At 35.2% G+C, this 25,639-nt stretch overlaps 4 protein-coding genes across 5 annotated transcripts in view; 2 read left to right on the top strand and 2 right to left on the bottom strand.

Moving 5' to 3' along the window:
- Nucleotides 5,887-6,792, bottom strand: LOC104699356 (mitogen-activated protein kinase kinase kinase YODA-like). The gene has a single exon (XM_010414674.1). It carries the CDS (start codon nt 6,790-6,792, stop codon nt 5,887-5,889), a length of 906 nt encoding a protein of 301 aa, XP_010412976.1.
- On the top strand, nt 14,009-16,365 carry LOC104792940 (rhodanese-like domain-containing protein 7). Of its 2 annotated transcripts, none has more exons than XM_010519213.1 (6): nt 14,009-14,452; nt 14,608-14,859; nt 14,948-15,046; nt 15,285-15,566; nt 15,648-15,910; nt 16,143-16,365. In XM_010519213.1, exons 1-6 carry the CDS (start codon nt 14,054-14,056, stop codon nt 16,264-16,266), a joined length of 1,419 nt encoding a protein of 472 aa, XP_010517515.1. In that variant the 5' UTR covers nt 14,009-14,053; the 3' UTR covers nt 16,267-16,365. The 2 variants fall into 2 exon arrangements, with proteins under 2 accessions (XP_010517515.1, XP_019102568.1); XM_019247023.1 differs by having other exon boundaries at nt 15,648-15,706; nt 15,939-16,365.
- On the top strand, nt 16,493-17,660 carry LOC109133517 (ubiquinol-cytochrome c reductase complex 6.7 kDa protein-like). The gene is made up of 2 exons (XM_019247024.1): nt 16,493-16,713; nt 17,390-17,660. The coding sequence occupies exons 1-2, from the start codon at nt 16,597-16,599 to the stop codon at nt 17,444-17,446; spliced, it is 174 nt and encodes a 57-aa protein (XP_019102569.1). The 5' UTR covers nt 16,493-16,596; the 3' UTR covers nt 17,447-17,660.
- LOC104792941 (E3 ubiquitin-protein ligase SHPRH-like) overlaps nt 17,500-25,639 on the bottom strand; it is a 9,492-nt gene continuing 1,352 nt past the window's right edge. The window contains exons 2-20 of the mRNA XM_010519214.1: nt 24,792-25,593; nt 24,499-24,705; nt 24,278-24,339; nt 23,576-24,050; nt 23,253-23,453; nt 22,742-22,997; nt 22,431-22,662; nt 22,130-22,290; nt 21,530-22,060; nt 21,213-21,379; nt 20,672-20,888; nt 20,392-20,598; nt 20,098-20,214; nt 19,747-19,989; nt 19,310-19,511; nt 19,011-19,204; nt 18,787-18,938; nt 18,438-18,693; nt 17,500-18,333 (exon numbers count right to left, since the gene is read on the bottom strand). Coding sequence (XP_010517516.1) covers nt 18,043-18,333; nt 18,438-18,693; nt 18,787-18,938; nt 19,011-19,204; nt 19,310-19,511; nt 19,747-19,989; nt 20,098-20,214; nt 20,392-20,598; nt 20,672-20,888; nt 21,213-21,379; nt 21,530-22,060; nt 22,130-22,290; nt 22,431-22,662; nt 22,742-22,997; nt 23,253-23,453; nt 23,576-24,050; nt 24,278-24,339; nt 24,499-24,705; nt 24,792-25,591 — 4,971 coding nt within the window. The 5' untranslated portion in view covers nt 25,592-25,593 and the 3' untranslated portion in view covers nt 17,500-18,042. The remainder of the gene's footprint in view (nt 18,334-18,437; nt 18,694-18,786; nt 18,939-19,010; nt 19,205-19,309; nt 19,512-19,746; nt 19,990-20,097; nt 20,215-20,391; nt 20,599-20,671; nt 20,889-21,212; nt 21,380-21,529; nt 22,061-22,129; nt 22,291-22,430; nt 22,663-22,741; nt 22,998-23,252; nt 23,454-23,575; nt 24,051-24,277; nt 24,340-24,498; nt 24,706-24,791; nt 25,594-25,639) is intronic.

Below are 25,639 nucleotides of genomic sequence, written 5' to 3' on the forward strand. Positions count from 1 at the left end.
AAAAGAAAGAAAGGAGAAATGTTGACAAGATACATCGGACCAAACTCTTTTAAGAGTTACTATTAATATTAGGTCGAATAAACTTAAAACAAAATAACATTTACAATATTGTCAATCTCGTAATTTCATTTGGAAGTGGGGTGGTAATTAAAATATGATTGTATATGTCTTTCATATATATATATATATATATATATATATTTATTTATTTATGCGTGCGTAGTGTCGTGCATTTACGAAAGTAGAAGGAATCAAATGAATATTCTCATAGGTGATATTTGTAATGGATAGACTAACGTACTACTAAAACCAAATGATATATAAACTAGTACATATATAGATTGTGGTGAGACCGCTTAGTTCGGATCTAAAAGTAGTAATCAAGATTAACCTCATTATACTAAGCAACGTAGCTAGTAATCAAGATTTATCTTTATGTTTTTTCAGAACTACCATTAAAAGTGCCGAAAAAGCACTAAAGTAAATAACTAATGTTAGGGTACGGATCATGAGCTTTAAATTCATTACAATCACAAGTCACACTTAAGCTTGTGTCAGCAGCCAGTTGTTTGCTTGGTCCTGATCATTTTGGCAGTATTTAGGAATTTATTTAATATATATGAATTTTGAACTGAACAAGATATTCACAAAAAATGTTGAAACTGTCACTATTAACAAATTTTATATTTTAATTAATACTCGTGTAACTATTGAAGTATTCGTTTAAGTCATCTTTTAATACCGGAAAAGTCACATTCTGTTACAGAAAATTAAAACTTATCACATTATCATAAGAAATAACTCATTTTGATCAAAGTAACAATTTTTATTTTGGGTTCGTTAAATTATATTTTCTTGACGCATGAAACAAATGTAAAATACTAAAACAAACATTTGTCTGGAATACTTTTTGGGATTGAGATATTGTGACGGCACTAAGGAGGCAGGTGCCACTGAGTGAGTACTCCTCGGAGTCACAATAAATTCAGTCCACATTGTGCATCCACTAGCAAATCAAAATCCACAAGTCAAATCCATTTGTTTCCTTGCTATTTCTACATAATTATCACATTTATTATACGCTTACTTTTTCAGTTAATCTAATTAATAACAACAAAATGGCTTTTACTAATTATTATAGTACAGCTTAACGAAACAATCAAGAGTTATATAATACGATCGGTGAGTAGTATAACGGTGGAACAATGAAACATGAATGGAATATAACTTCGTACATTTGTTTCGTGATATTTTCGTTGTTGTAGTTGACTTCGATCGTGTGATTCCAAAAAGGTAAGAATGTGTTATTTCTTCGTTTAAACAAATAATATATGTCCAAGCAGGAGCAGCTTTGTTTTACTTACTCGTTTACTCATCCAAACTCGGCATTTATCTATAAATCCCAACTGATTAATCAAATAATGTGGAGATTGTCAAATATGGACACTAGTTATATTCAAATGTTAAATTATTGTTTTCTTTCGGAGATGATGGGAGAAAGGTCAACGGTGAGTGGGGAACTGATATTGACAAATGACAAATGGTTATTAGAATAATAACAATTTGTTACTACTAATACATCATTTTGTGCTTAATCTAGTCTTAAGCTGAGTTGTCTTAGAAATAATTAACTAAGCGGCCTCGATTAACGGATTGCTACTTATCGTTAAGACTACTTTGGATATTACTCTGTCACGAAATTATAAAATTGTTATCGTTTTATTTTATTTGTAAACATATAGTTCTTAAATGTGTAAGTTGAATCTTATTTCGTGCTATACCCAATGGGGGAATTCTTTTTCTCAAGAATAATTAATTAATCAATTCGTAAGAGATAGTCATGGCTTCGTACGAATCTAATTTATAAGATACAGAAAAATTCAGCAGCAATATATAAAAGTTAAAAAGTAGAACATGTCAATAATTCAACTAGATCCAACTCATAGTTATAGTATAAATTATGGTCATTGTTACTTTATTTAATGTCTTGAATTGATTAGTCCCACTAATCTATTACGGCAGCCACTGGTGTTTAAAGTTTTATTGTATTTAGAACTAAATACCATTTAGCGATCACTACTCACATTTAAAACTATATGAACTTTTGCATTAACCAATTTTTTCTTTTGTAACCTAGTGGTTCTGTCTTATTTCTATGGTTCGGCATTTGATTTCAACTAGGTACATTTAAAAAAAAATCTGGTATTTATCTTTTGGCTTTTGATCGGTTCTATTATTGCTTGGCGTTTGTCAGTACCAAATCTGCGGGAACCACTCTTTATATTATAAAAATATGAAATTCATGATTTATATAATTTAGATATATATTGTTTATGATCAACAATTGTGTCTACATATGGAGCCAAAAGGTCTTTCAATGAACGAAGGGACTCTAGAATTATACAAGAATTCCCAAAACATATACAAAAAGCCAGTGCTCTGCTCTCGTTTATGGATATTCTACTCGTGCCGGTTATTAGAAACTTATAATTTGATTTTAGATTTTGATACACTTGCCAAGTGTCAAGTATTATACAACAATAGGGTTTTGATACACTTAGTAATTTTAAAATTTTAATTTTAATATATATGTACAGGTAATACGTTATACGTTGTTAACGGCATGTACCACATATATCACGTTTTCAAAATCTTATTTTTGTCTTTGTTCCAATTGACAATATTACATAACGACGAAACCGTAAAATTGTGAAAGAAAAAATGGATGGAATATCGGAACCATTAAACGTAAAAAATAATTTCGAGCTAAATTTATAACGTAAACTAATCAAAGGTGAATCACGATTGTTTCACAAAATTGCATATTTAGTAAAAAAAAATTTTTTGGCATGAATCATATCCTTCTTTTTCTCCATTCTGCATACTATCATTTAAGTTGTACTATATACAATGGTAGATCTGACAAATCACTCACTAATTTTTGCACCGAAACAATAACAATTTATATCTTATTTTGGTAAGTGTTAAGTCGTGAGTTTTGTTTGGTTTTGGAGTTTTAGGTCTTAATTTTGCTAGAATCTTAAATGTATAGTTTTTTTTTTTTTGAACGTAACTTAAAACTAGCTTTTTAAAAGAGTAATAACAATCATTCATTGGAAATTTGGAATATCACTACTTCACTAGTGGAAGCTACGGAAAACAGAGCCATGGAAATAAAAGAGGACTTCCGGCCAAACATATATATCGACAATTTTTCAAAGGTGTCTTCTCTGCTCATCTAACCAAAATTGTTTAGCAAGGTTAGATAAGTGAAAGCATGGAGTTTAAGGTATCTTTGGAGAAATTAATTGAAGATTTTTCTATATATATATATATATATATATGTATTCACGTTTGTCTACATGACTCATTTTAGCTTTAGGCGATACATTTAACAAAGATGAATAAATATTAAATACAGTTTTTTTTTTTGCAATGTTAGACTTAGTCGAATATATCAAGAGAAAACCGTTTTGTTTAATTAGCTTTGATTTTTACTCGTTGGAACACATGTATGTGTTAGAACAATATTTGTTTCTGAAATTTGTGTAACTAGAAATATGTTAGCGTGTCCAAACTAAAGAGTTGTCTTCTGATTGAGTGTACTACATTATGTAAATTATCACTTAATATATTTCTAGGAAAAATGGTTCTACGGTTTGGTGTTTTCAACTTTTCTAAAATTATTGTGCCATTGATTCACCGTTGCTTTTTCAAAACTTATTAAAAATTGGTTTTGTTGATTTTTTTCTTGTCAATTGGTTTTGTTGATTATTAAATAAAACAAACGCTAAAAACTCAAGTTTCCAAAAAAAAAAAAAAACAGAAAAAAATCAATAATCAGATCCAAATTTTATACTACGTAACTACTAATTGGTAAATTTTAAAATATCAATCTAGTAATCGTTGTCTGGAAATAGCATTGTCTATGAAAATTGTATGAGCATGAAATTGCTTTAAAAATATACATATAGATAAATTTTTAGATTTATAGGAACACTAGTTTGAAATCCTGGCTGGATTATACGACGTTCAAGCCATATGGATAATCTAAATAAACTTTTGGAAAATTATTAGTAGCTAAGTTTTGACTTCGACTAAATATGGTTGAAGTATGTAAATATTCCCAACATAATAGTTATATGTTCAAAATAAGTACAACCCTCTAACCTACTAAACAACAACAAATGCAAAACATCATGCTGCATCCCCAATAAGGTTTGATGTCGATGTGCCATCTCATTTGAACATTTTGAGAAATGTCAGATATGTGCATCATACGCTAGTGATTTCAAACCATCAGATATATTCAAGACTATGTAAGCCAAATATTGGTGTGCTGAAATTAGGAATCCTAAGGGCTATATCTTTGATGCCTATGAAAACAAGAGACGGCCAGCAGACTACCACATATGCATATTGTGTAGCCAAGTATGGCGATTAGTGGGTTCGAACCAGGACAATTGAAGACAACCTTACCCCGGTATGGAATTAGGCATTTAGATGAAATGTTTATGAACCCTACACTGTTGTTACTGTCGGCGTGTTTGATAGCTGTGATGTTGGAGCAAAAGATTCAAGGGTCGGCAGAGTGAGAATATGACTCTCTTCATTCTTACTCACAGCCTTTTCTACCAAGGATGCATTACATACGCCCTTTAAGTCTCTCTGATACCGAATCCTTGCACCGTCACGCAGTAGAAATTGTGACTATGCATTTGGCCCGGGCAAAACCACCATTAAAGAAAGAGGTTGTGGAGTATATACTAAACTTGGAATGAGATTTGGAATTTTGATGAAAAAACTTTTATTGAGATTTAGATTTCACATACTTTCCTAAAACACACATATTTCCTTCTTATAAAACTACTTGGCTTTTGCTTTTAGAATTTTTACTAATATAATTTTTACGGAGAAACACAAAAATTCTAAAGTACTGAGTTGAAAGAATAACAAATCATATCGGTTTTTTTCTCGCAAACCAAATAAACACAAATACTCAATTGAAAACTAGAGGAACCAAACATCACGACATAAACCCCAAGATGTAGCCTAATAATAAAGACTAGATACCGGGCAACAGAAAGTAAGCAACCAATCTTTTGAAAGCCATTGATGTAACCACTTAACATACACAACAAAGGCGCCATCTATTGAACAAAACTCTTGTACGACCAAAAACATCAGAAACTATGACAATAACTGGTAAACGTGGTTGACTGATTGGTGGTATTATCCTAGTTATTGTCATATTTTTTGAGAAACCACCATACACTCCACAAAACAAATGAATCTGATCTCAGATTTTGATATAAAATCAAGAACAGAGGATCGAGAGAAAAAGAGAGGAACGGTTGATTAGTTATCCTTTGTCTAGGCCAGAAATTCAGTTGTAGTTTGGTTATACAACACACGAAGCTCTCACAAAAAAGATTTGTGCTCGTGAAGAATGGTGTAGTGGTATTCAAGAAGACAAGAAGAGAGGAAACGGAGCATTTACGCTAAAAGAAACAGAGCACCTATCCTCCTAGACTCTTTCCCTGTATCTAACCATCTTTTAGAATTGGCTTCTTCTTGTCCACCCTTTACCCCGAGCTTCAACCACACGATACTTCTCGGTTATTTTTGCATCGAATTAACCTGACCAAGTTAGTTTCTACTGAATCAAATTATCCTAGAGCTTAAGTTGGGTTCTTGATACATTAAACTTGAATAATAATCCCGAATTAAAAAAATGAAGACATGACGGGTTCAAAAAGTAGGAAGCAGATACACACTAGCTAGCGACACAAACCCAAAAACTCAAAAAAGTGGAAGTTGGAAAAACACAAAACTCACGGTTGTTTTCTTGCACAACAAGTAAAGACGTCAAAGCAACACACTCTCTCACTCGCAGATGTTTACATTGTAGAGGCCGAAAGGGTCTGGATATTTTGGAATCAATTCATCATGTATTATATACGACTGTTCCTTATTGAAGAAGGAAACCTCAAGAAAGGATGAAGGTTTCTCAGACACAAAAGGATGTTCCAAGAGCTCATCCACAGTTGCCCTATCTGTAGGCTGCCGCTCAGAGCACCGTTGCCAGAAGTACTCTGCCACCGGAGGCAGAGGTATTGCCCCAAACATTTTAAGAACCGTACACCCTAGAGACCATACATCACTGGCGGGTCCGATCAATCTTTCCGGCGCCCCAACAATATAATCGGCCTCAGGCGGCATGCGCTCCTTAGGGTATCCAGGAAACAACAGGCTAGTGTCCATAGTAGGATCTTTGGATAAGCCGAAACCAGTAAGCTTGAGATCCCATGGCTCTCCAGGTCTGCTGGAAGGGAAGACAAAAACATTGGAGGGTTTGAGGTCGCAGTGGAGGTAACCTTCCGCGTGAAGAGCCTTGAGTCCTTGTAGAATCATACGAGTGGCGCGTCTGACACTATCTTCAGGCAATCTCCCTCCAGCATCAGAGATCATCTTGTCGAGATTGCCTAAGGAAGCATACTCCATGTAGATGTAACACAAAGTCGCGCTTTTGGTGTTACACTCGAAGTGAAGATGAGGGCAAGAAGCTTGGACGATGAAAGGATTGGCGCGGAAGTGAAGCATCGTCTTAAGCTCCCTCTCGAGATTCTCGGCATGTTTGAGCGTACATGTCTTCTTCATGTAAGATTTCTCCAAGTTGTAATCATTATTATTGCTGGACACAAAGCCGTAGCCGTAGGTATCTTTGTCAATAACAGAGACTATCTTCAACGAAGACTCCACCGTCAGATCTCCAATAACCTTTTTCTCCATAATATGTAACTAATGATCTCTTTCTTTAGGTTTTAGTTTCTTTCGGTTTGGTAAAAAATTTATATTATAAATACGGAAATTAATTATGCTTTCCGGGAAAATTAACAAATCTAACTATGAATGTTTTGGTTGTTAAGAAAACGTAAAACTAACATTTAGCTACAAATTTTGAGAGATTTAGTTTTCCAGTAACAATTACTAAGACAATTCAAGAAAAGAGAGACCCGCCAAGAAAGCTGAGAAGTGTGATTCCCACTTTTATAAACAAGGTCTTGATAATAAACGGCTAAGATCTAGTATCAATTCGCGTAAGATCAATCTCAGCGTGTCAAGGTTTAGAATCTAAAGTCAGTGATCAAATCAACTTTGACTCGGTTAGATAATCCACTATTAACCCTGTCAAAGAATCTTATACGTGTCATAATTTCAAATCGTTGATTAAACAGAATAAATCTAATCAAAAATCGGATAATCGACGATAAAACTGCCTAATTTGAACCTTGTGTAGTCGTGTTACCCTAATTGATTAATCCGAATATGTGGATATCGTCTTTCACCAAAAACCCTATTTTTCTTGTTAGAACTTAATTTATCTTAATGTATATTTTGACGACGGCGCACAATCTGTTACAAATTTATAATTAGGTTTGTCAAATGGGTTTCAGCTAATATAAACGATATATTTTTCGTCATATGTTGAATAAACGCTATTAAACTGATACATAGATCTCGTGTGTTCAAAATGGGGATTCCCTATTTTCATTTATATATAAAAGTACTTTACTAACACATCGTATCATGTACTTGGTGATAATTTCTTCGAATTTATTGAACAAAGATCACCTTGTGGATTGTGAACTTGGATTTTTAGGATTTTGAATAAACTATCTTACTATTGCACGAATCACCAAACCGCATTATCAAATTGTAAGAAGATACAAGACATTAACACATTGTCTATACATTTATTGTTAATGATGTAGCTTAATGAAGCACATTGCCTGAACTCCATGATTCATATATACACCATCGGCAGTAATAAGAACCATTATTATTTGATTAATATCAAAATTAATTCCAACAGAACCATCGATGATGATAAAGTCATGAAAAAGAAGAGATGTCGTCAATAGACATTCAATCATTAGATCAAGATCCGAAGACAATATAAATCAAACAACTTCATTGAATTCCATTATACATATTATATCTCATTAGTACATATGCAAACATGCACGATATAAGATAAACTATTACAATTGGAAAAAAAAAAAAGATAAACTATTACAATGATTCATTATTCATAATAAGATCGATCAAATTCAGAAACACAACCATAGATGATAAAATCACGGAATATAGATAACATCACGAAGTACCTCGAAAACATTGAGATTCAATGACAATTGAAGAACCCCGGCTTGCGCAAATTTATAGAGCACAGCATCCCTGTGAAAATTTTTATAGAGCACAACATCCCTGTAAAAATCTTTACCTTTAACCGTTGGCAACCATATCTTACCCCTCCCAACGCGATAGGTTTTTTCAGAATTCGTTTTGTAGACATCAACATACAAAAATTCTGCTGGAAAATGCTTATCCTGAGAAATCTGTAGCACTTCATTGAACTCAGGATCTCCTTCGCTCGTTACAACCTTTGTTTCGTATTTGTCCTTTGGATTTGTCCAAGCTCGAACCTTGTATTCGTAGGGACAACCTTTGGTGACTCCGATTGTTCCAATGACTTTCACGTTCAACTTTACTTCTTCACTCTTGATTTTTAATATCTCCCAGCTCATTTTTTTTTCTTTTTTGATAATATATTTGAGTAGAATGGTTCTTTTTTGTGATTGATGATTCTACTTAAATACACCTTAATTTTTTGTTTGTTGCTAACTCACAAAATTTGATATGTTTCCATCTATATTATTTTTAAATGTATGTGTTCCACATCATTATTCTTTGTTCAAAAAACATAAAAATAGACGATAAATAATGAGTATTAAATATTGTTTGAATAAACAAAAATGTTGAATTCTTCTTAATACCATTTGGAAGTAAGAAAACCATAAAAACTAGGAAACCAAATTGATATGAAATTATTTAATATGGAAAAATATTTTAAAAATAATTTATGTCTTTTAAATATTATATTCAAAGTTTTATTTATATATAATATCTATTTTGGTCATAATTCTTAATTATAACGTTTGACTACCATCCATAACATTATACAGTCAAAACTATATAAAAATGCATTAAAACATTAAATGCCGTTGAACAAAATTCAAAATCTTATGTATTGAAACTGGTAATTAAGATAGCTACAAAATGGAAGGAAGTTAGAGAAATGGATGTGGTCACACAAAAAGTTATAAAAATGGCATGTAATTTTGTTATTTAAGAAAATAATATTTTATTAAAAGAAAAAAAGAACAGCCTAGAATTTTGACCCATAGAACACTTTCTTACTGGAGCTTATGCACATTCCGAACGTACATTCTAATGTCTAAGCGAGTGGTGATGGGATTTTGAAGTTACATATCTCATATCTCTAAGCGAGTGGTCACTAACGTAACCATGCAATATATATATCGTAAGCACTTAACTAGAAATATTACAATAGTTAAACACCTATGAGTTAGACTCTATCTTCTTAAAGACAGTTTTATTTTGTAACACTCTTTCAATTTCATGAAGTCATATTGCTTATACAAAATTTGGAAAATGTTTGTCAAGCACTGATAAATTAAAATTACTTGCCTAGCTCATACATTTTGATTAGGGTCAAATCGTGACTTGTGTTTGCATCTCATACTCATATAGTCTTTAATATTTATGAATAATATATACTTAGCCATTTATTTTTAAACTTAATTGTGTAAACCATAGTAGGTTTTGCATGTTTTTTGTTTTTTTTTCTGCAGAGAAGACTCTTTTGAGCCATTGTGTTGGGTTTTCGTGGTAACCTAAATTATTTATCCGAATATGAGGATACGGTTTACACCAAAAAACCCTGTTTTTCTTATTAGGACTTGTTCTCAATTTATATTGTGACGACGGCTCAGGAGTCAGGACATATAACATTTCTTTTGGAACTAGAATAGGTTATAATAATATGTAAGTTTATAGTTAGGTTAGTAAAATAGGTTTCAGCTAATATGTAAATGATATATTTTTCGTCTTATTTGAATAAATAACTCTATAGTTTTAAACTGATACATCTCGTGTGTTTGGAATGGATTAATCCCTATTTTCATTGATAACATTACTTTACTAACACGATTTTGTATCATGTACTTGGTGATGAATGATGATTATTGGATTCGGTTCAACCGAGAAAAAAGTACAGATTTGTTCGAATTTCTTGAATAATACTTGTTGATTGTGAAATTGGATTTTTAGGTTTTTGAGTAAACTATCTCTTATGTCACGAATCACCAAAGCATTAAATCCTCCGTAGATACAAAAGATATTAATTAACACACTGAACGTATAATTATTGTAATGATGTATTTAAGCACATTGTCTGAACTCCATGATTCATACCATCAGTAGTAAAAGAACCATTATTAATTGAAATAAATTCCACCACAACCATCGATCGATGATTTTATTAAGTCATGAAGAAGAGAGGACGTTAATAAAACATTCAATCATTAGAAGATCCAAAGACATTATTAATCAAGCAACTTCATTGAATTCCATTAATCATATCTTATTTCATTAGTACATATGCAGACATGCACGATAAACTATTACAATGATTCATTAATTATTCATAATAAGATTAAATTCAGAACACAACCATAGGTGATAAATCATCATGTAGCATAACCAAGTATCTCAAAAACATTGAGATTTAGTGACAATTGAAGAAACCCGTCTTCCACAAAACCAGAGAGGCTCAACTTCCCTCCAAAAATCATTATCTATAGCCGTTGGCAACAATGTCTTTCCCCTCCCAACGAAGTACTAGAGGCCATCTGAATTCGTTCTGAAGACATCTACAAATAAAGCTTTCGCTGAAAAATCCTTATCCAGAAAAATTTGTAGCACTTCACTGAACTCAGGATCTCCCTTGGTCGGTACAATCTGTGTTAGGTATTTGTCCTTTGCATTTGTCCAAGCTATAACCCCCCCCTGTATTGATATAGACGACCATTGGTGATTCCGATGACTCAGCAAATTGTCATACTTCTCTACCAGCAAATTCAGCTAATAATAAGCCATTAAGAAATCTTAAGGAACTAATAACAGGAACTAGAGAAGATTCATAAGACTCAGGCAATAAAAAACTGACTACATTGATAAAAAAACGCATAACAGAAACAGTGATCAAACAACACAATATGTACTTTAGAAAATATGTACCTTGCTTCATTTGCTAAAGATTCGCCATTTAACATACACATCCACATCCAATCTGTAGAAACTACAGATAATCTTTTTAAGCAACAGAAAAATAACAAAACTAAGTAATCAATATAAGACTTGAGAACAATAAACATTCAGCCGCAGAACATATTACCTTGCTTCTTTGCTGAAAAGGAATCATCAAATTCATGCGAAGACAATCAAACACTTGATCAACAAACGTTTTATGAAAAAACCTGAATCTTCACAGAGACCAAACCATTATCTTACAAGGCTTCCTAATGGCAAAGAGAGATTAAGAGGAGTTAGGCTTTAACCTTAGAGCTTGAAATAGAATTAGCTTTTACCATCCATTTCCTATTGACAAACCAATTCACTATATCAATAAATCCCTAAAAGGAGAATCACACAAACCTGAATCTTTCACAGCACTAGCTTGAGAGACATGGTCGCGTTGTTCAATTACCAAAGTCATCTACACAAGCAAATGCTCTAAAAGGCCACTAATCAAAACCAATTCTCCCCCCCCCCCNCCCCCCCCAAAAAAAGTAAGAAAAAGAAGCACAATTTCAAAGTTTTGGCAAAAGACCTTTTAGAGCAGAAATGTTACTACACAAATTTCACTTCTCATCAACAATTTCACTTTGTAACCCGTTTTTTTTCTTTTGTTAATTTCTTTTTCCACCAACGAAAATGTGACACGTCGTAGGTTCCAAAGAATTTCAAAAACTCCAAATATGGAACCGATTCTATTGTTTTTCTATACTTTTTTATTTAGTTTTTAAACACTTTATATTTAGATCCAGTAAAAATAGACACTTTATATGTAAGAGAGGGTATTGGTTTGGGATTTAAAGAGAATTTTAATGACTTTAAATAAAGTAGAAAATGAAGGATTCTAAGAGATTGTTAAAAAGTTTTTTAAAATCTTGCTGATTTGTTTTTCCTAATCTTGTAAACTCTTTCATAAAATATTTCACAATCTTTCTATTTTGATGAAAGAGTTTTTACTTTTGTTATGAAGGAAATGATATAAAATCCTAAACCAATAACATAATATTTGAATTCATTAACAATCCAAGATTTTTTGTTTTACTTGAATAACATAAAACTTTTAATGATTTTATAAAACTCTTAATCCAATAACACTATATTTATCAAGATTTTAAATAACTTTTTACAAATCCACAACTAATAACACCAAATTTTAAAAGAGTTTTTAAAAATGTTGATTGAATAACAACATATTTTACAAAACTTTTAAAGTCATTAAAATTCTCTTTAAATCTCAAACCAATAAATGTTTGGTTTTTTCCGACTTTTCTTAAATTGTTATTTATGCTAGTGATCCACCACTGTCTTTTCAAAACTTATTGAAATTTTGATTTTGTTGATTATTAAATAGAATAAATGTTAAAAACTCAACATGGTATATTTACCAAAAAGAAGAAAAATCAATAATTAGATCCAAAATTTTATATTGACATAATTACTAACGGATAAATTTGAAAATATCAATCTAGTAACCGTTGTTTAGAAATAGCATTGTTTACGCGAATTCTATGAGTATGAAATTGCTCTGAAATAGACAAATACACATATATATATAATTTTTTAGATTCATAGGACACTAGTTTGAAATCCTGTTAGGATTATATGACGTTCAAGCCATATGGATAATCTAAATAAACTTTTGATAAAATTATTTTAGTTGCTAAGTTTTGACTTCGGCTAAAAATATTGTTGAAGAAATATGTAAATATTGCCAACATAATATAGCTATGTGTACAAATTGAGTACTGTCTCTAAACTACTAGATTATTAATGGAGAAAATTTTATTGGAGATACAAACAAGGTTGATGCTGCGGATGAGAAATTGTTATACGTCCACGTGGTGAAGGCCAAGGGTTTGGGTTTGGGGACAACTCGCGTAACGCTTTTGTCCAGATTAAGATTACAAATGTGAAGAAAGCCACTAATTGTTGAGCAGAAATGTCGGATCCTAAGTGGAACAGAGTTATCGCGTTCACATAGGATGAAATTCATGTTTATTATGTTGCTGAAGTCAAGGTGAAACAAGAAGGTCACTTACATGGTCGTTGCTTCTTTAAGTTTGATGAGATACCTCAGAGCGTTTCTTCCAATTGCTCAGTAGCACCTATATGGTATAAACTGCAAAACAAACATGGTGAATGGGTCGAAAAAGAGCTTATGCTGGCAATATATTGTGGTCATCAAGGTAATGACCATTGGAACTCAGAGGCTGTAAGAGACAAGGGCACATATGCTCTCACAGACATCCCATCTATGCTTTATTTCTCTCCAAAACTTTGGTATCTCTGGGTTAGTGTAATGGGAGCGAGTTTGGGAACACTCTTTCAATTCCATGAAGTCATATTGCTTATACAAAATTTGGAAAAGGTTTGTCAAGCACCGATCAAGCTCAACTTCAACTAAAATATTTGCCTCATCTATTTAGCTTAATTAGGGTCAAATTAATTATGACTTGTTGTTTGCATCTTAATTAATGATCGGTATTTTAAAAAAATCGTACGACTTAACTGCTAAAGAATTACGACATTAAACATGTGCATTTTAAAAAGTATATAAATGGAAACATGTTGAATTTAGTAAATTTGTAAAAAAAAATAAAGTGTATTTAAATTTATATATCAGTCTCCAAAAAATTATTTTATTCAAATTTACTGTCTAAAAAGAAGGAAAAATTTATTAACAAAAACGATATCATATCTTTAAAATTGTAGAACTTCTTAATAATAATTAAAAAATAAAAAGAAGAAATATTAAAAAGGCGTAAAAAGATGAATCGGTCTTACTGAAACACCCACAATTTTGGTTTACTCCGGTTAAGTTCATACCCCAATGCTACGGTATTGCCACTGGAGATTTCCACCGTCCCTCGTCGCCGCTAGAATGCTCTCATCACCACAACCGCCTCACTCACACTCTTCCTTCTCCAGTGCCGGCGTTAATTCGAGCTCAGTCGATAAAAACTCCAAACCGGAGTTACTATTCCCTCAATACCAATCCCAGAATCTCTCTTCCTCTCCTTCTACTTCATCTCTCAAATCCACGGTTGCTTGTTCAAGTGCTGGAGCTATCCGGAGAAGCATGGCCACTAATTCTCAATTCTTTTCGAGCAGAGCAGAATTTAACGAGTCGGATTTAGGCTCGCTCGTTGTGGTTTCGTTCTACAAATTCGCTAATTTGCCTGACCATGCTGATTTCAGGAAGCCTTTGAAGGATCTCTGCGAAGAATTGGTATGTCGTTTCTTCTATCTCAATCCAAATTTTAGATATTTGATATGAAAGATTAAGTCTTTTTCCCAATCTACTCCCTTATTGAGTGACTTAAGAGTAGTGTTGTATTGAGCAAGAAGCAGTAATAGGTAGGGCTGTTGTTGTTGTTTCATCAGCGTGTTTCAGGTGGAATCATTCTTGCACCAGAAGGGATCAATGGAAGTGTCTGTGGGATTCGTGAATCAGTGGAGAGAGTGTTGGCGTTTATACAGAGAGATGTCAGATTGAATGGTTTGAGGCAAATTGAGACACCTGTGAGTCCTGAAGAAGAAGCAATTCACCATGGACATAGCAGTAGCTCTCCTCTTGCAGCTGGTGAAGATGCTCCGTTTAGATGGGATCATGTTAGGGTCAAACTCAAGAATGAGGTACAATTTTTGTCTCCTTGAAGTTGAAAAACTGGAGTTTTGTAGTTTGTCAAGAGTTGTTTTTTTTACTTTTGAAATCTCTGTGCAGATTGTTACGCTTGGAATGCCCAGTGTCTCGCCAATTGAAAAAGTTGGAACATATGTGAGCCCTGAAGAATGGAATGAACTGATCAGTGATCCAGAAACTGTGAGACCTCTTCTTTTTCTATCTGGTAGCAAGTTTAGTCAAGAAAACATTGAATAGTAAATAGAGATTTGCTTCTGTGTTTGTGTATCTTGCTTTCAATTTCTAGTTCACTCTGAATAGAATGTCTATGCATAGAGAAAAAGTTATGATGTTGTCTTTGTTTACTCTTGGTATGTCATAGTCTGTAGATCTATGATAACAGATCTTTGAAATTGTCGAATTACTTTTGTGTTTTAAGGTAGTGATTGATGTGCGCAATACCTATGAGACTAGAATTGGGAAGTTTAAAGGAGCTGTAGATCCATGTACCACAGCTTTCAGAAATTTCCCATCTTGGGTGGAGAATCAATTTGCGTTGAAGCAAGAAGGCAATGAAACGCAAGAAAATGTGGAGAAAAAGGATATTTCTGAAACCAAAGCTGAAAAACCGAAGACGCTGCCACGGATTGCTATGTACTGCACTGGAGGAATCAGATGTGAGAAAGCTTCAAGCCTCCTCCTTAGCCAAGGTTTCGAAGAGGTAACGTAATACAAAATCTGACCATTGAGCTGTTGATTTTCAGAGGTACTTAAAAGATCAAAACCATTTTTTTTCCATCAGGTGTATCATCTGAAAGGTGGGATATTAAAGTACCTTGAAGAAGTCCCTAAAACAGAGAGTTTATGGGAAGGCGAATGCTTTGTGTTCGACAAGCGTGTTTCCGTGGAACATGGTCTAGCTCAAGGAACACATAAACTCTGCTATGGATGCAAGCAGCCTATAAGTGATGAAGACATGGAAGCTCCAGAGTACGAGTATACAGTCTCTTGCCCGTACTGTTACTCCAAGAAATCCGAAGAGGAGAAAGAAAGAGCAAGAGCGAGGCAGACANGAAGTCCCTAAAACAGAGAGTTTATGGGAAGGCGAATGCTTTGTGTTCGACAAGCGTGTTTCCGTGGAACATGGTCTAGCTCAAGGAACACATAAACTCTGCTATGGATGCAAGCAGCCTATAAGTGATGAAGACATGGAATCTCCAGAGTACGAGTATGCAGTCTCTTGTCCGTACTGTTACTCCAAGAAATCCGAAGAGGAGAAAGAAAGGGCAAGAGCGAGGCAGACACAGTTTGAGGAATGGGGCGTAATTGGTGGTCCTGACAAGGGTCGTCGACCAGCCACTAAACCAGATAGTCCAATGAAGAAGAACAATGCAAAGCTTGGTTCTTCAATATTAGAATGACATTCTGATTGTATGATATTTGTTTTGTTGTTCCTTCTTGAAACCAAATTATTGCATTGTTACATTTGATAATTGATATAGTTGTTTTGTTCTTTTGGAGTTGATATAAGCTTTGAGAGCACATCAACAAATTAGAAAAAAGTAAAAAAAAACGGCGTGGTCTTTAAGTTTGCACGTGAGACGGCATGAAGTGTAATAGTGACCTTTGACTAGGTCTTTTTAATGTCGAAACATTCCTCAAATTGATTTATCGTCATTTTCGTTTAAGGAGATCTTTTGAGTGGGGTTTGATCGGAATTTTGAAAGCGAAGGAGAGAGATCGAAGCAGTAATGGCAGGAACAGCTGGTTTGCTCAAGGTCGTGAAGCCGAAGATTCAACCGGTGGATATCCAAGCCGCCGCTGGATGGGGAATCGCCGCCGCAGCCGGTGCCATCTGGGTTGTCCAAGTAAGCCTGTCTCGATCTCTTGTTCCTCCGGCAATAGATCTTTTTAGCTAGCTTTGTCTTCAAATTTGGGTTTCACGAATTCTGTTCTTATTCTGGGATCTCTCCTTAGCCTATTGTTTACATCTCTGGTAAAATTGATAGCTTGATTTGGACGAAAGATGTGATTTTTCATAATTGATGATTGTTTAACACTTTCAAAGTTTGGTACTTGCCTCGACCTCTCTGTAAAGGCGGTATTTTTATGAGCATCGTTACATATAATTGCTGTTCATGAAAGGATTGATTCGATTTGGTGGTAGTCTGTATCTTTGTAAATGGTTGTATCTGTACTCGGAATTAACTTGTTCAATTTGTTTTCCATGTACAAATTGATGTCGGTTTCATTCAGATTAGTCTCCCACTTCAAAATTCACAAATGCGTTGCTTTTAGTTTTAGGCTCTTTATGTAGTCTTTTTAGCTCCTATTGCTCCTTGCTTTACGCAGCTTCATTGTAATGATAACAGAATTGCACTGGTTGGACGAATTAGATTCTTTGTTAGTCACAATTTGCTCAATCTGTGGTTTGGTGTTACGAAGAGATTAGGCCCTTAAGCTCATGACCCTTTTGTACTAATCTTCTTTCTGAACTCGTTTTGGTTTGTATCTGAGTCTCTGACATATTCTTTATCATTACAGCCATTTGATTGGATAAAGAAGACATTCATTGACCCACCTCCAGTTGAAGAAAAGTGAGAAAATCACCAAGATTTAAGACAAAGTGGAGAATTTTCCTGTTTCTAAGTTTGTTATCGCCTCTTTGGCGTGGAGCTGAATAAATTTTTGGTTCTTTTCTGGGGATTTGTGGTTTCATTTCTTCAATGTGGTAGACTGACTTGTCTTCTCAAATGTTATAACAAAAGAAAAGCACATTACTCAGGTTATTTGAAAAGAGAACCAGTTTTGCATTTATCTTATGTTCTCGTTTCCATAAAAGTACATAAGATTATGGATAATAAGAGACTTGTGATGATAGAGATTAAGAGCAGATTGTTTGGATATTTAATTGGTTATTTTAGATATAATCCTAACGCAGCAATATGCCAATATCTATTGCAAATTTGCAATACAATGAATTAATGAAGAAAAAAGTCCTATTCTTTGCCCAAGTTTCTAAAAAGCCTGCTATAGTTACATTATGAATGTAGACAACACGAGAGAAAGAGTTTACTTTTGGACTGCTTCTCTCTTCACCATCTTCTTATGTACAGACAGCGAGACGCGTTTGTAGTTGATGATCATGTACAAAATATATTTGGCTGGAACCAATCTTTCTGCAACCTTTTTCATGATCATGATGCGTTTGTAGTTGATGAGGATGCATTACTTTCCTTCATCCTCCTCTCAGCTGCTAATGCTGCAGCAACTGAGGGCGGTAGATCTCTCAGATTCTTCTGTCTTTCTCCCGTGTTTTCTTCCATCTCTGCTGTTTCTGCTGCTGGTGAAGCAAATAGAGATTCGAGATCTCTCAGTGTCAAGAACTGTTGATCTTGATTTTTTGTATTCCTGCTGCTGAATGAATTTAAGTTTGTATTCTTATTTCTGTTCAGTTTGTAGATGCTTTCTTCCACTGTGCCCGTTACCTGGTTCCACAATAAAAAGCGAGGTCAAGATCAAAGTGAATCACATCAGGTAGGATCTTGAAGCTGTACAAGACCAAGGTGGCAAACAAAGCAGATACACTAACCAGGAAACGATGAACTAGAGTAGGTTTCTCTTGCCCAATCCGGTGAACACGACCAACAGCTTGCGCTTCCGCAGCCGGATTTAGAAGCGGTTCCACCAGAATTACATGCTGCGCCTCTAGAAGATTAAGACCGTTGGCACCATGCTGCACCAAAAGCAATAGGACTTGAATTGATTTTGTGTCTTTTGGATGGGAGTTTGTCTTTTGGGTTTCTTTCTCAGATTCCTTGAATTTGCTAATGGCTGTCTGTGATTTCCTGCATTTCCATGGAATCAAAGTTACATACATCCCTTAGGTTACCTATATGCCACTTTCGATGGATTCATCATTAAAGTTCTCACTACATTACCTGCCTCCTTGCATCCGGATAAAGGTGATGCTATTGGCAGCGAAGGCATGTTCTAACACATCAAGAACATCTTTCCAGCTGGAAAAAACTAGAACCTTCGCTTGTGGGTCACTTGACTTGATCCATAAGATTCTTCTAGTAACAGCTTCGATCTACAGCCCCAAAACAACAGATGAGAAAAGAAGTACTTCTTGTGCACTAATCTTACAAGCAAGGATACTAACCTTTGTTCCATATGAACCTTGAACCACCAATGATGCTTCATTGTCTTTGTGATCTTGATCTGACGAAGAACTGTCTCGTCTGTCATCAGCAAATGCAATATTTCTAACATCTGTATGTTGCCTGCATATTGGACACATCACCCACTTTTGCTGCGTTTCTTGTACAGATTTTCGCTCAGTCATAGCAAAAAAGCCTGTGTCAACGAATACAAAGAAGTATATATTGTTAACATTCTGAAGTTTGGTTCAGGAAGATGCATTAGATAGACATCAAATGATCAAAAGGTCAAAGTAATTACAGTTACAGCAAGTGGAATGCCCGCACTGGAAAACCATCTTCTGATTCCGTAGGATTTCTTGACATATCGGGCATGCTTCATCTCTCTTAAGAAGGTTTTCGCCATCCTGTTCAACAGGATCTGAAGCCTTGACTGTTTCCTGTATGGGTGAGGAACGATCTGGATTCTCTAATTCTTGTTTCTGCTTGGATTTCATCAAACCCTGAAACGGCAAAAAACTTGTTCAATATTTTATACAAAATCAAAGTAGAGAAGAATCACAAAGACATAAATAAAGCTTCTTGTGAATATATAGATTTGAAATGGGTACAGCTCTGGAGCTAGAGTTGCAAAATAGATGTGGTCAAATGTCCCTCTCCACGTAAACTTCTAGATAGTAACACAGAAATAAATGACTTCTCTGCATGATATAAAAACACTAAAGCTTACAGATTTACCTTCAAATAACGAAGTTTTCCTTTTATACTAAGCAACGAGGATTGAGCCATAAATTTATCATTTGTGTTCAGTACACTAGCAACATCTAACTCATCTTGGCTCAAAGCATAGAGCGATGTGTCATCTTCAGATTCTCTAAGCTGTAGTCTCATTGTTGACATGTTAATCTCATCGTAGGCTCGTAGGAGTTGAGCTTGAGCCCTACCCAAAGCCCTTGCATGTGCATATTCCTTTCGCATCACCTTAATTAAGATAAGCAAAATTGGAAATGTCAGAACTTGTTGTAAAAAATAAAGGTTAGGTTTTCCTTTTGTCCATATAAGCGAAGAAGATATCTCTTGGGCAAATACCTCAAGGGTATGCAAATGTTTTGTGGCTGCCGATTTATTTTCCCCATCTAAATAGCTTTTACACTGGTTTCTTATCACTCCAAGAACTATTTCCGTCTGAGATGGAGATTTTGAAACCTATGAAAAGAACATAATAGAAATTTGAATCAGACAAGAGACGATTCGATCTTTACAAAACCATATTATCTGACATTTCAAAACGTTTTAAAGAAAAGAGGAGGAAACAGAGAAGGCCAAACATAAATGTGGTTATGCTTTCTTGTCAGTAATGAATTTAAAGATCAAGTAACTTACGAACACAGCGTCACCAGCATTTCTTTTGGTGGGCTCCTCATTGTCACCATGCGGTGCATTTGAATCCTTATTCTTTGATGACAAACCAATAAAGAAAAGATTGAGGGCAGATCTCTTCTTCTGCAAATGTACTGTCTCTTCAGCAGCTGCAAGTTCCATTAATCCCCTACGAGATTTGTTAAAACGAAATAGCCTAGCCTCGTATTCCTGGACATGGTGATGGTGAAGTTAATATTGATTCAACTTCACATAAGAAGTGCAGAAGCAAAAAAGAGCAAACCTGGAATAGTTCATCTAGCTCGCAATGAATACACGTGGGGCCATCATCCTTCTTGTTGCAATACTTGCAGTTGCCAATACGCTCAATATCCTCCATTTTTGGTTTCTCCATAGTCTGGTCAATTTCTAGAATCCTATCTATCGCTTTCTTTCTAGAGCTTTCCAGCATATCCATAGAAGTCTGCAGATGAAGTTTCATGGCATGTATAGTTCTAAAGCTGGAATAAGGAATTAGCAAGTTACTTCTCTGGAATAAGGAATTAGCAAGTTAGTTCTTAATGTACTCAAGCTATCTGCTCCTTAACAAATGTGTTCTTAATGTACTCAAGCTTAGGATAATCAATCAAGTCTTCTAATAAAGCTAATTAGTCCTTCAGGTCGCTATTCTAATAACTTTGCAGACACGTGTGAATTAATTTGTCACATATAGAAAATAATGCCCCATAATAAACACAATCAACAGACAAATTGTGAAACTAAAGGCTGAAAAAGTTCTCGTGCCACAAAAAAAGCTCTGAAACTGCAAATTGTTAAGCACTAACCGAGAATTCGCTCTGGTGGAGCTTGATTTGTTGAAGCCTCCATGGATGGCCTCTTCAATCTTCCTGATCAACTCGCTAGAGAAGTCTTTATTTTGTTCAGCAAGTTGCAGGGCATCCAACCACCAACTCGAACGTTGTGTCTCCATATTGCTCAATGACTCGGAAACCTTACAAAAAAAAATCGATTATTTAGCATTGTGACTGAGAGAGCGAGCTCTAGGAAAAGTGATGGCTCAAAATTTAACATGGTTGATCTTGGAACTTAAATTAAGAGCAATATACTGACACGTTGGCTAAGGGTACAAGTCGCATTATACCTGACTATATGACTTTCTGAATTCCTGCTGAGCGGCAGAAAGTTTTGAGTTGAATGAGGATAAATACTTAACTTTCAATGTGTGACAAACTATATTCAGAGTTTTGCACTCTTCATGACATTCTTTATCCTTCTTTAAACCATTGTCTGGAGAAATGGCTTCCCCCTGTTGTGCAGTTTCTGAAGAATCATGAGTTAAACTATCGAGCTCATTGATCCTTTGCCTTTTCGATGCACGATGGTGACCGTCATCATTTTCATCTATTTTAGTTTTAGGCCTTTCTGACGCAGCACTGTAGCTTTCGGCCAAGGGTAGTATCTCAGCTAAATTGTGAAGAATGTGAATATTTAACAATGGATCAAGACGAAAGTCCTCGGCGTTCTCTTCAGTTATATTCAATGCTTCTTTGTATAACGATACTGCTTCGGAAAATTCTTGCTTAAGCATGGCAATAGCAGCAATCCCATTTAATGCAACGATTAACACTCTAAGAGCTTCTTCTCCCTCGTTCTGAGTCTTTTTCACAAGGACCTAAGAAAAACTTCAATTAGCACACAAATAACGGAATGAAGATCAAAACGCTAAATCTTGCAAACTCACCATTAGAATTTCTTCCATGGTCATTGGAGTTTGTTGCAATGAACGTAAACCTGAACTTCCTACTTGAGGGTGGCAGCAAGCTTGGCGCAATTTCAGGAGCGATTTCAGCAGTTTTGCAGCTTCCGCATGAGTGATTAAAGGATTATCAGAAGAAGTATGACCTGTAGTGTCATCGCAAGCGGGAGAAAAAGTTTAGCAGCCAGCACAGAAGGAGGCTTCAAGTTTCCGAGAGAGAATTTTAAGAGGAAAGTAAGGACAAAGGTGGAAAGTGCAGAAGACACTATTCGCACCCCCATGGTACCTCTTTTAAGAATATCACGTTTCAAAGTTTCTATAACTTCACGGGCATAACTCACACAAGTTTCATGCTGTCTGCTGTAGAAGTGTTCTTCAATTGCAGAAAATTTGAGCCACGAGACGCATTCTTCTTGAGGTGGGAGTTGCAATTCATCAGCCACATGGACTTTTGAAGAACGCCACATAACTTGTCTGAAAAATTTGTGCGTAAATTCCATAGCCTTTGCATCTCGTCTCTGAACAAAGAGAGAGAGGATAGTTAGACAAGAAAACCCAAAAAAAATGTAAGAAAAAGAACTATTTTTTCTGCCTAACCTCGTACGGTTCTCTTATAACTTCTATCCACCATCTTGACACGTCGAACGGATCTGCTTTAAGGAACCTCAACAGTCCAGACAAGTCATCAAGTTTGCGTTGTATAGGAGTTCCAGTGATACACCAACGGTGTTTGGTATATAATCTCAACGCCATCTCTGTTGCAGCAGCTGCATTGCTCTCCACCATTTGGGCCTCATCCAAGCAAATCCTCCACCAGAATATTCTGGTGAGTGGAGTAGGAATAACAGGGTACCTATTACAATACAACATCTTTACTCAATCTTTTCAAATGCATGAAACCAGGAGATAAAACAAAAATCCTATCAGATTAAAGTTGGTGTTTATTCAAAATGGTTCCTCTGAATACATGAGTATGAAACTATTCCATATTGGAAAAATCTAAGAATTGTTTTAATAACACAATTTCATCAATATATCAGGTATGACCAAGTTCATCAGATAATGAAAAATGCGAGGTAATAAGAATCCTAAAAATCACTAATCTCACCTTTTTTGAAATCTAAGACAGTGCCGGTCACCATCATGCCTGTCGAAGTCATGTGTCAAGTCCTCTTTGAGGACATCATATGTAGTTAAAACAATGTCAGCATTGAGGAGTTCAGTGATGTCAATCACAGGTTCTTCAGAGAGTGAGACATTCCTCACACCTTCATAGATACATGTTACGAGTGAACCCAAGCGCGTATGCCTACAACATTAGAGATGAAAGAAGGAATGAAAAATTAAAAAACAGAATTACGTCATCTTTTTAAGTGTTCCTCTTGTCGAAACATAACAGAAGGAAGAAAAAGGAAGAGAAGAATATGATACCGTGTAATCTCGGAATGCCATTGTGATAATATAGGAGCTGGACAGACAATAAGAGTGGCACCCGTAGAGATGGGAGAGGCAGTGACTTGTAGAAGTTCAGCGCACATTTTGCAAATATATTCACCTTGTCTGACAATAATTTCCGTTGCATCCTTTTTGCTTTTCTTTTGAGACACTTTTTCATCAACATGTTGACTAGTCTTCTTACCTTTCCCTTTAGGTGAATAACCTACACAATCAGCATGCTGCCAAGCATCACAAAGGTCACACTGTACCCAGACTCCTTTGTATTTGCGACTTTCACTGACAGCTCCACATATGCACTCAACACGTTCCCTTTTCAATCTTTTAAAACCAGTGTTCCGATCATCGGTAACTGATTGCCCGTTAGACACATATATTTCATCCTCGGCTGGTTTTCGATGAGAAAAGATGCATGCAAGTAGTTCAACCGTTTTTCCCAATCCCATTTCATCTGCAGCATTCATACTTTACCACATTAAGAATGAAATACCACAAACTTAACAAAAGATAAATGCATGCGCAATAAGAGATGTAGACAAAGCCAAGTACAATAGACTTGGAACATATATTTCGGAATACATTCTTCGTCAAGGCAAGTCCAAACAAAATTAACCTCATAAATAATTATCGAATAATATAGTACATGGAGGCAAAATAAAGCTGCAATACTGTTCATACCAGCAAGAATACCGCCTGGAATTCGAGGTGAAAAATACTCTGGAGCCAATGAGATATTCCCACTAGAAACAACCAAACCATGACAAATGAACAAGATCAAATTAAGTTCTTCTGTAAATGGTCGAACTTTATTGAGAAGAACTTACTAATTAATGTACACTGAGAGGAGCTTATAGTTCAAAATGAAATAAAAAGGATTACTTAGATTCTTTTCCACTAACCTAAATGGATTAAAGAACATTTTTGTAGCAGAGTCAAGGAATCCCACGGAGATAGACAAAGGTGAAATGAATTGGTTGTCTTCCTTCTCTCCCAACGTTATTGGATCTCCTCTCTCTCGCTGAATCATCCAATAAGCTGCACGTCGTTGGTACGGCCTAAGTTCTGGGAGCAAATCAGTTATGTCATCTTCAAGCATCGGATCCATCCTGAATCAATAATATGCCAATAAGTTGGAAGGAAACATTCAGACATTAGGGCACAAAAACAAGAATGATAAACATTGCTTACTCACTTTGATGGCTTTATGGCTTCATAAAAAGCAGCAGCATCAAACCTAAACTTCTTACTAGAGTCCAAAGTTTCACCTTCCAACACGACTGATGACTCAGTTTCCTTCACGTTTAGTTGTGTCCCATACCTAGCCTCTGATGTCATTACCTCTGGCCTCAACCAAGACATAACGTGAACCATACTCTTTTTCCATATTTGCCGTGTATTCTCAAGAAGCGAATCACAAGCATCAAAGGCTTGCTGAAGCATCTCAACTCTAACTCTAGGAGACAACAAGCCCTGATTACCCGGCACGAGCCTTAAAGTCAAAAACTTGATACTTGCCAAATGAGCAAGACCCGAAACCCCTTCACCTGGACCGTCAAAACTAGCAGACCAAATCACTGACTCAGCCTCATCATCAGACACCTTCTTATCAACCAATTCCAAAGTTATATCACTCGAAGACAATACCGGCCAATGACCAAGCTTAATCCGATCAACAAAACTAGTCACATTACATAGCCTAACCCGTAATGAGCAATCAAGATCATGATCATTCTTACTACTATTTCCTACACGTTCTCTCAAACTTAAATTCGTTAGAACAACTTCAGCTAAATCAAAGTGCTGCTGCTGCTGCTCTGAAACTGGACTACTTAAACATATGTTCACATAATACGGCTTATCGATATCTTCAACAATCTTTTCTCCAGAACCCTCGGCTTCTTCACCGGGTAATTTCTTTCCATCTGATTCAGAACCGGTTTGAGTGATCAAACCCACTGAACGTTGTGGCTTGGATTGTTTTCTCCTACCCATCACTACCAAAAAAAAAAAAAAAAAAAAAAAAAAAAAAAACTAAAAGAA

Source organism: Camelina sativa, chromosome 6, assembly GCF_000633955.1.
Source record: "Camelina sativa cultivar DH55 chromosome 6, Cs, whole genome shotgun sequence".
Taxonomy (NCBI): domain Eukaryota; kingdom Viridiplantae; phylum Streptophyta; class Magnoliopsida; order Brassicales; family Brassicaceae; genus Camelina; species Camelina sativa.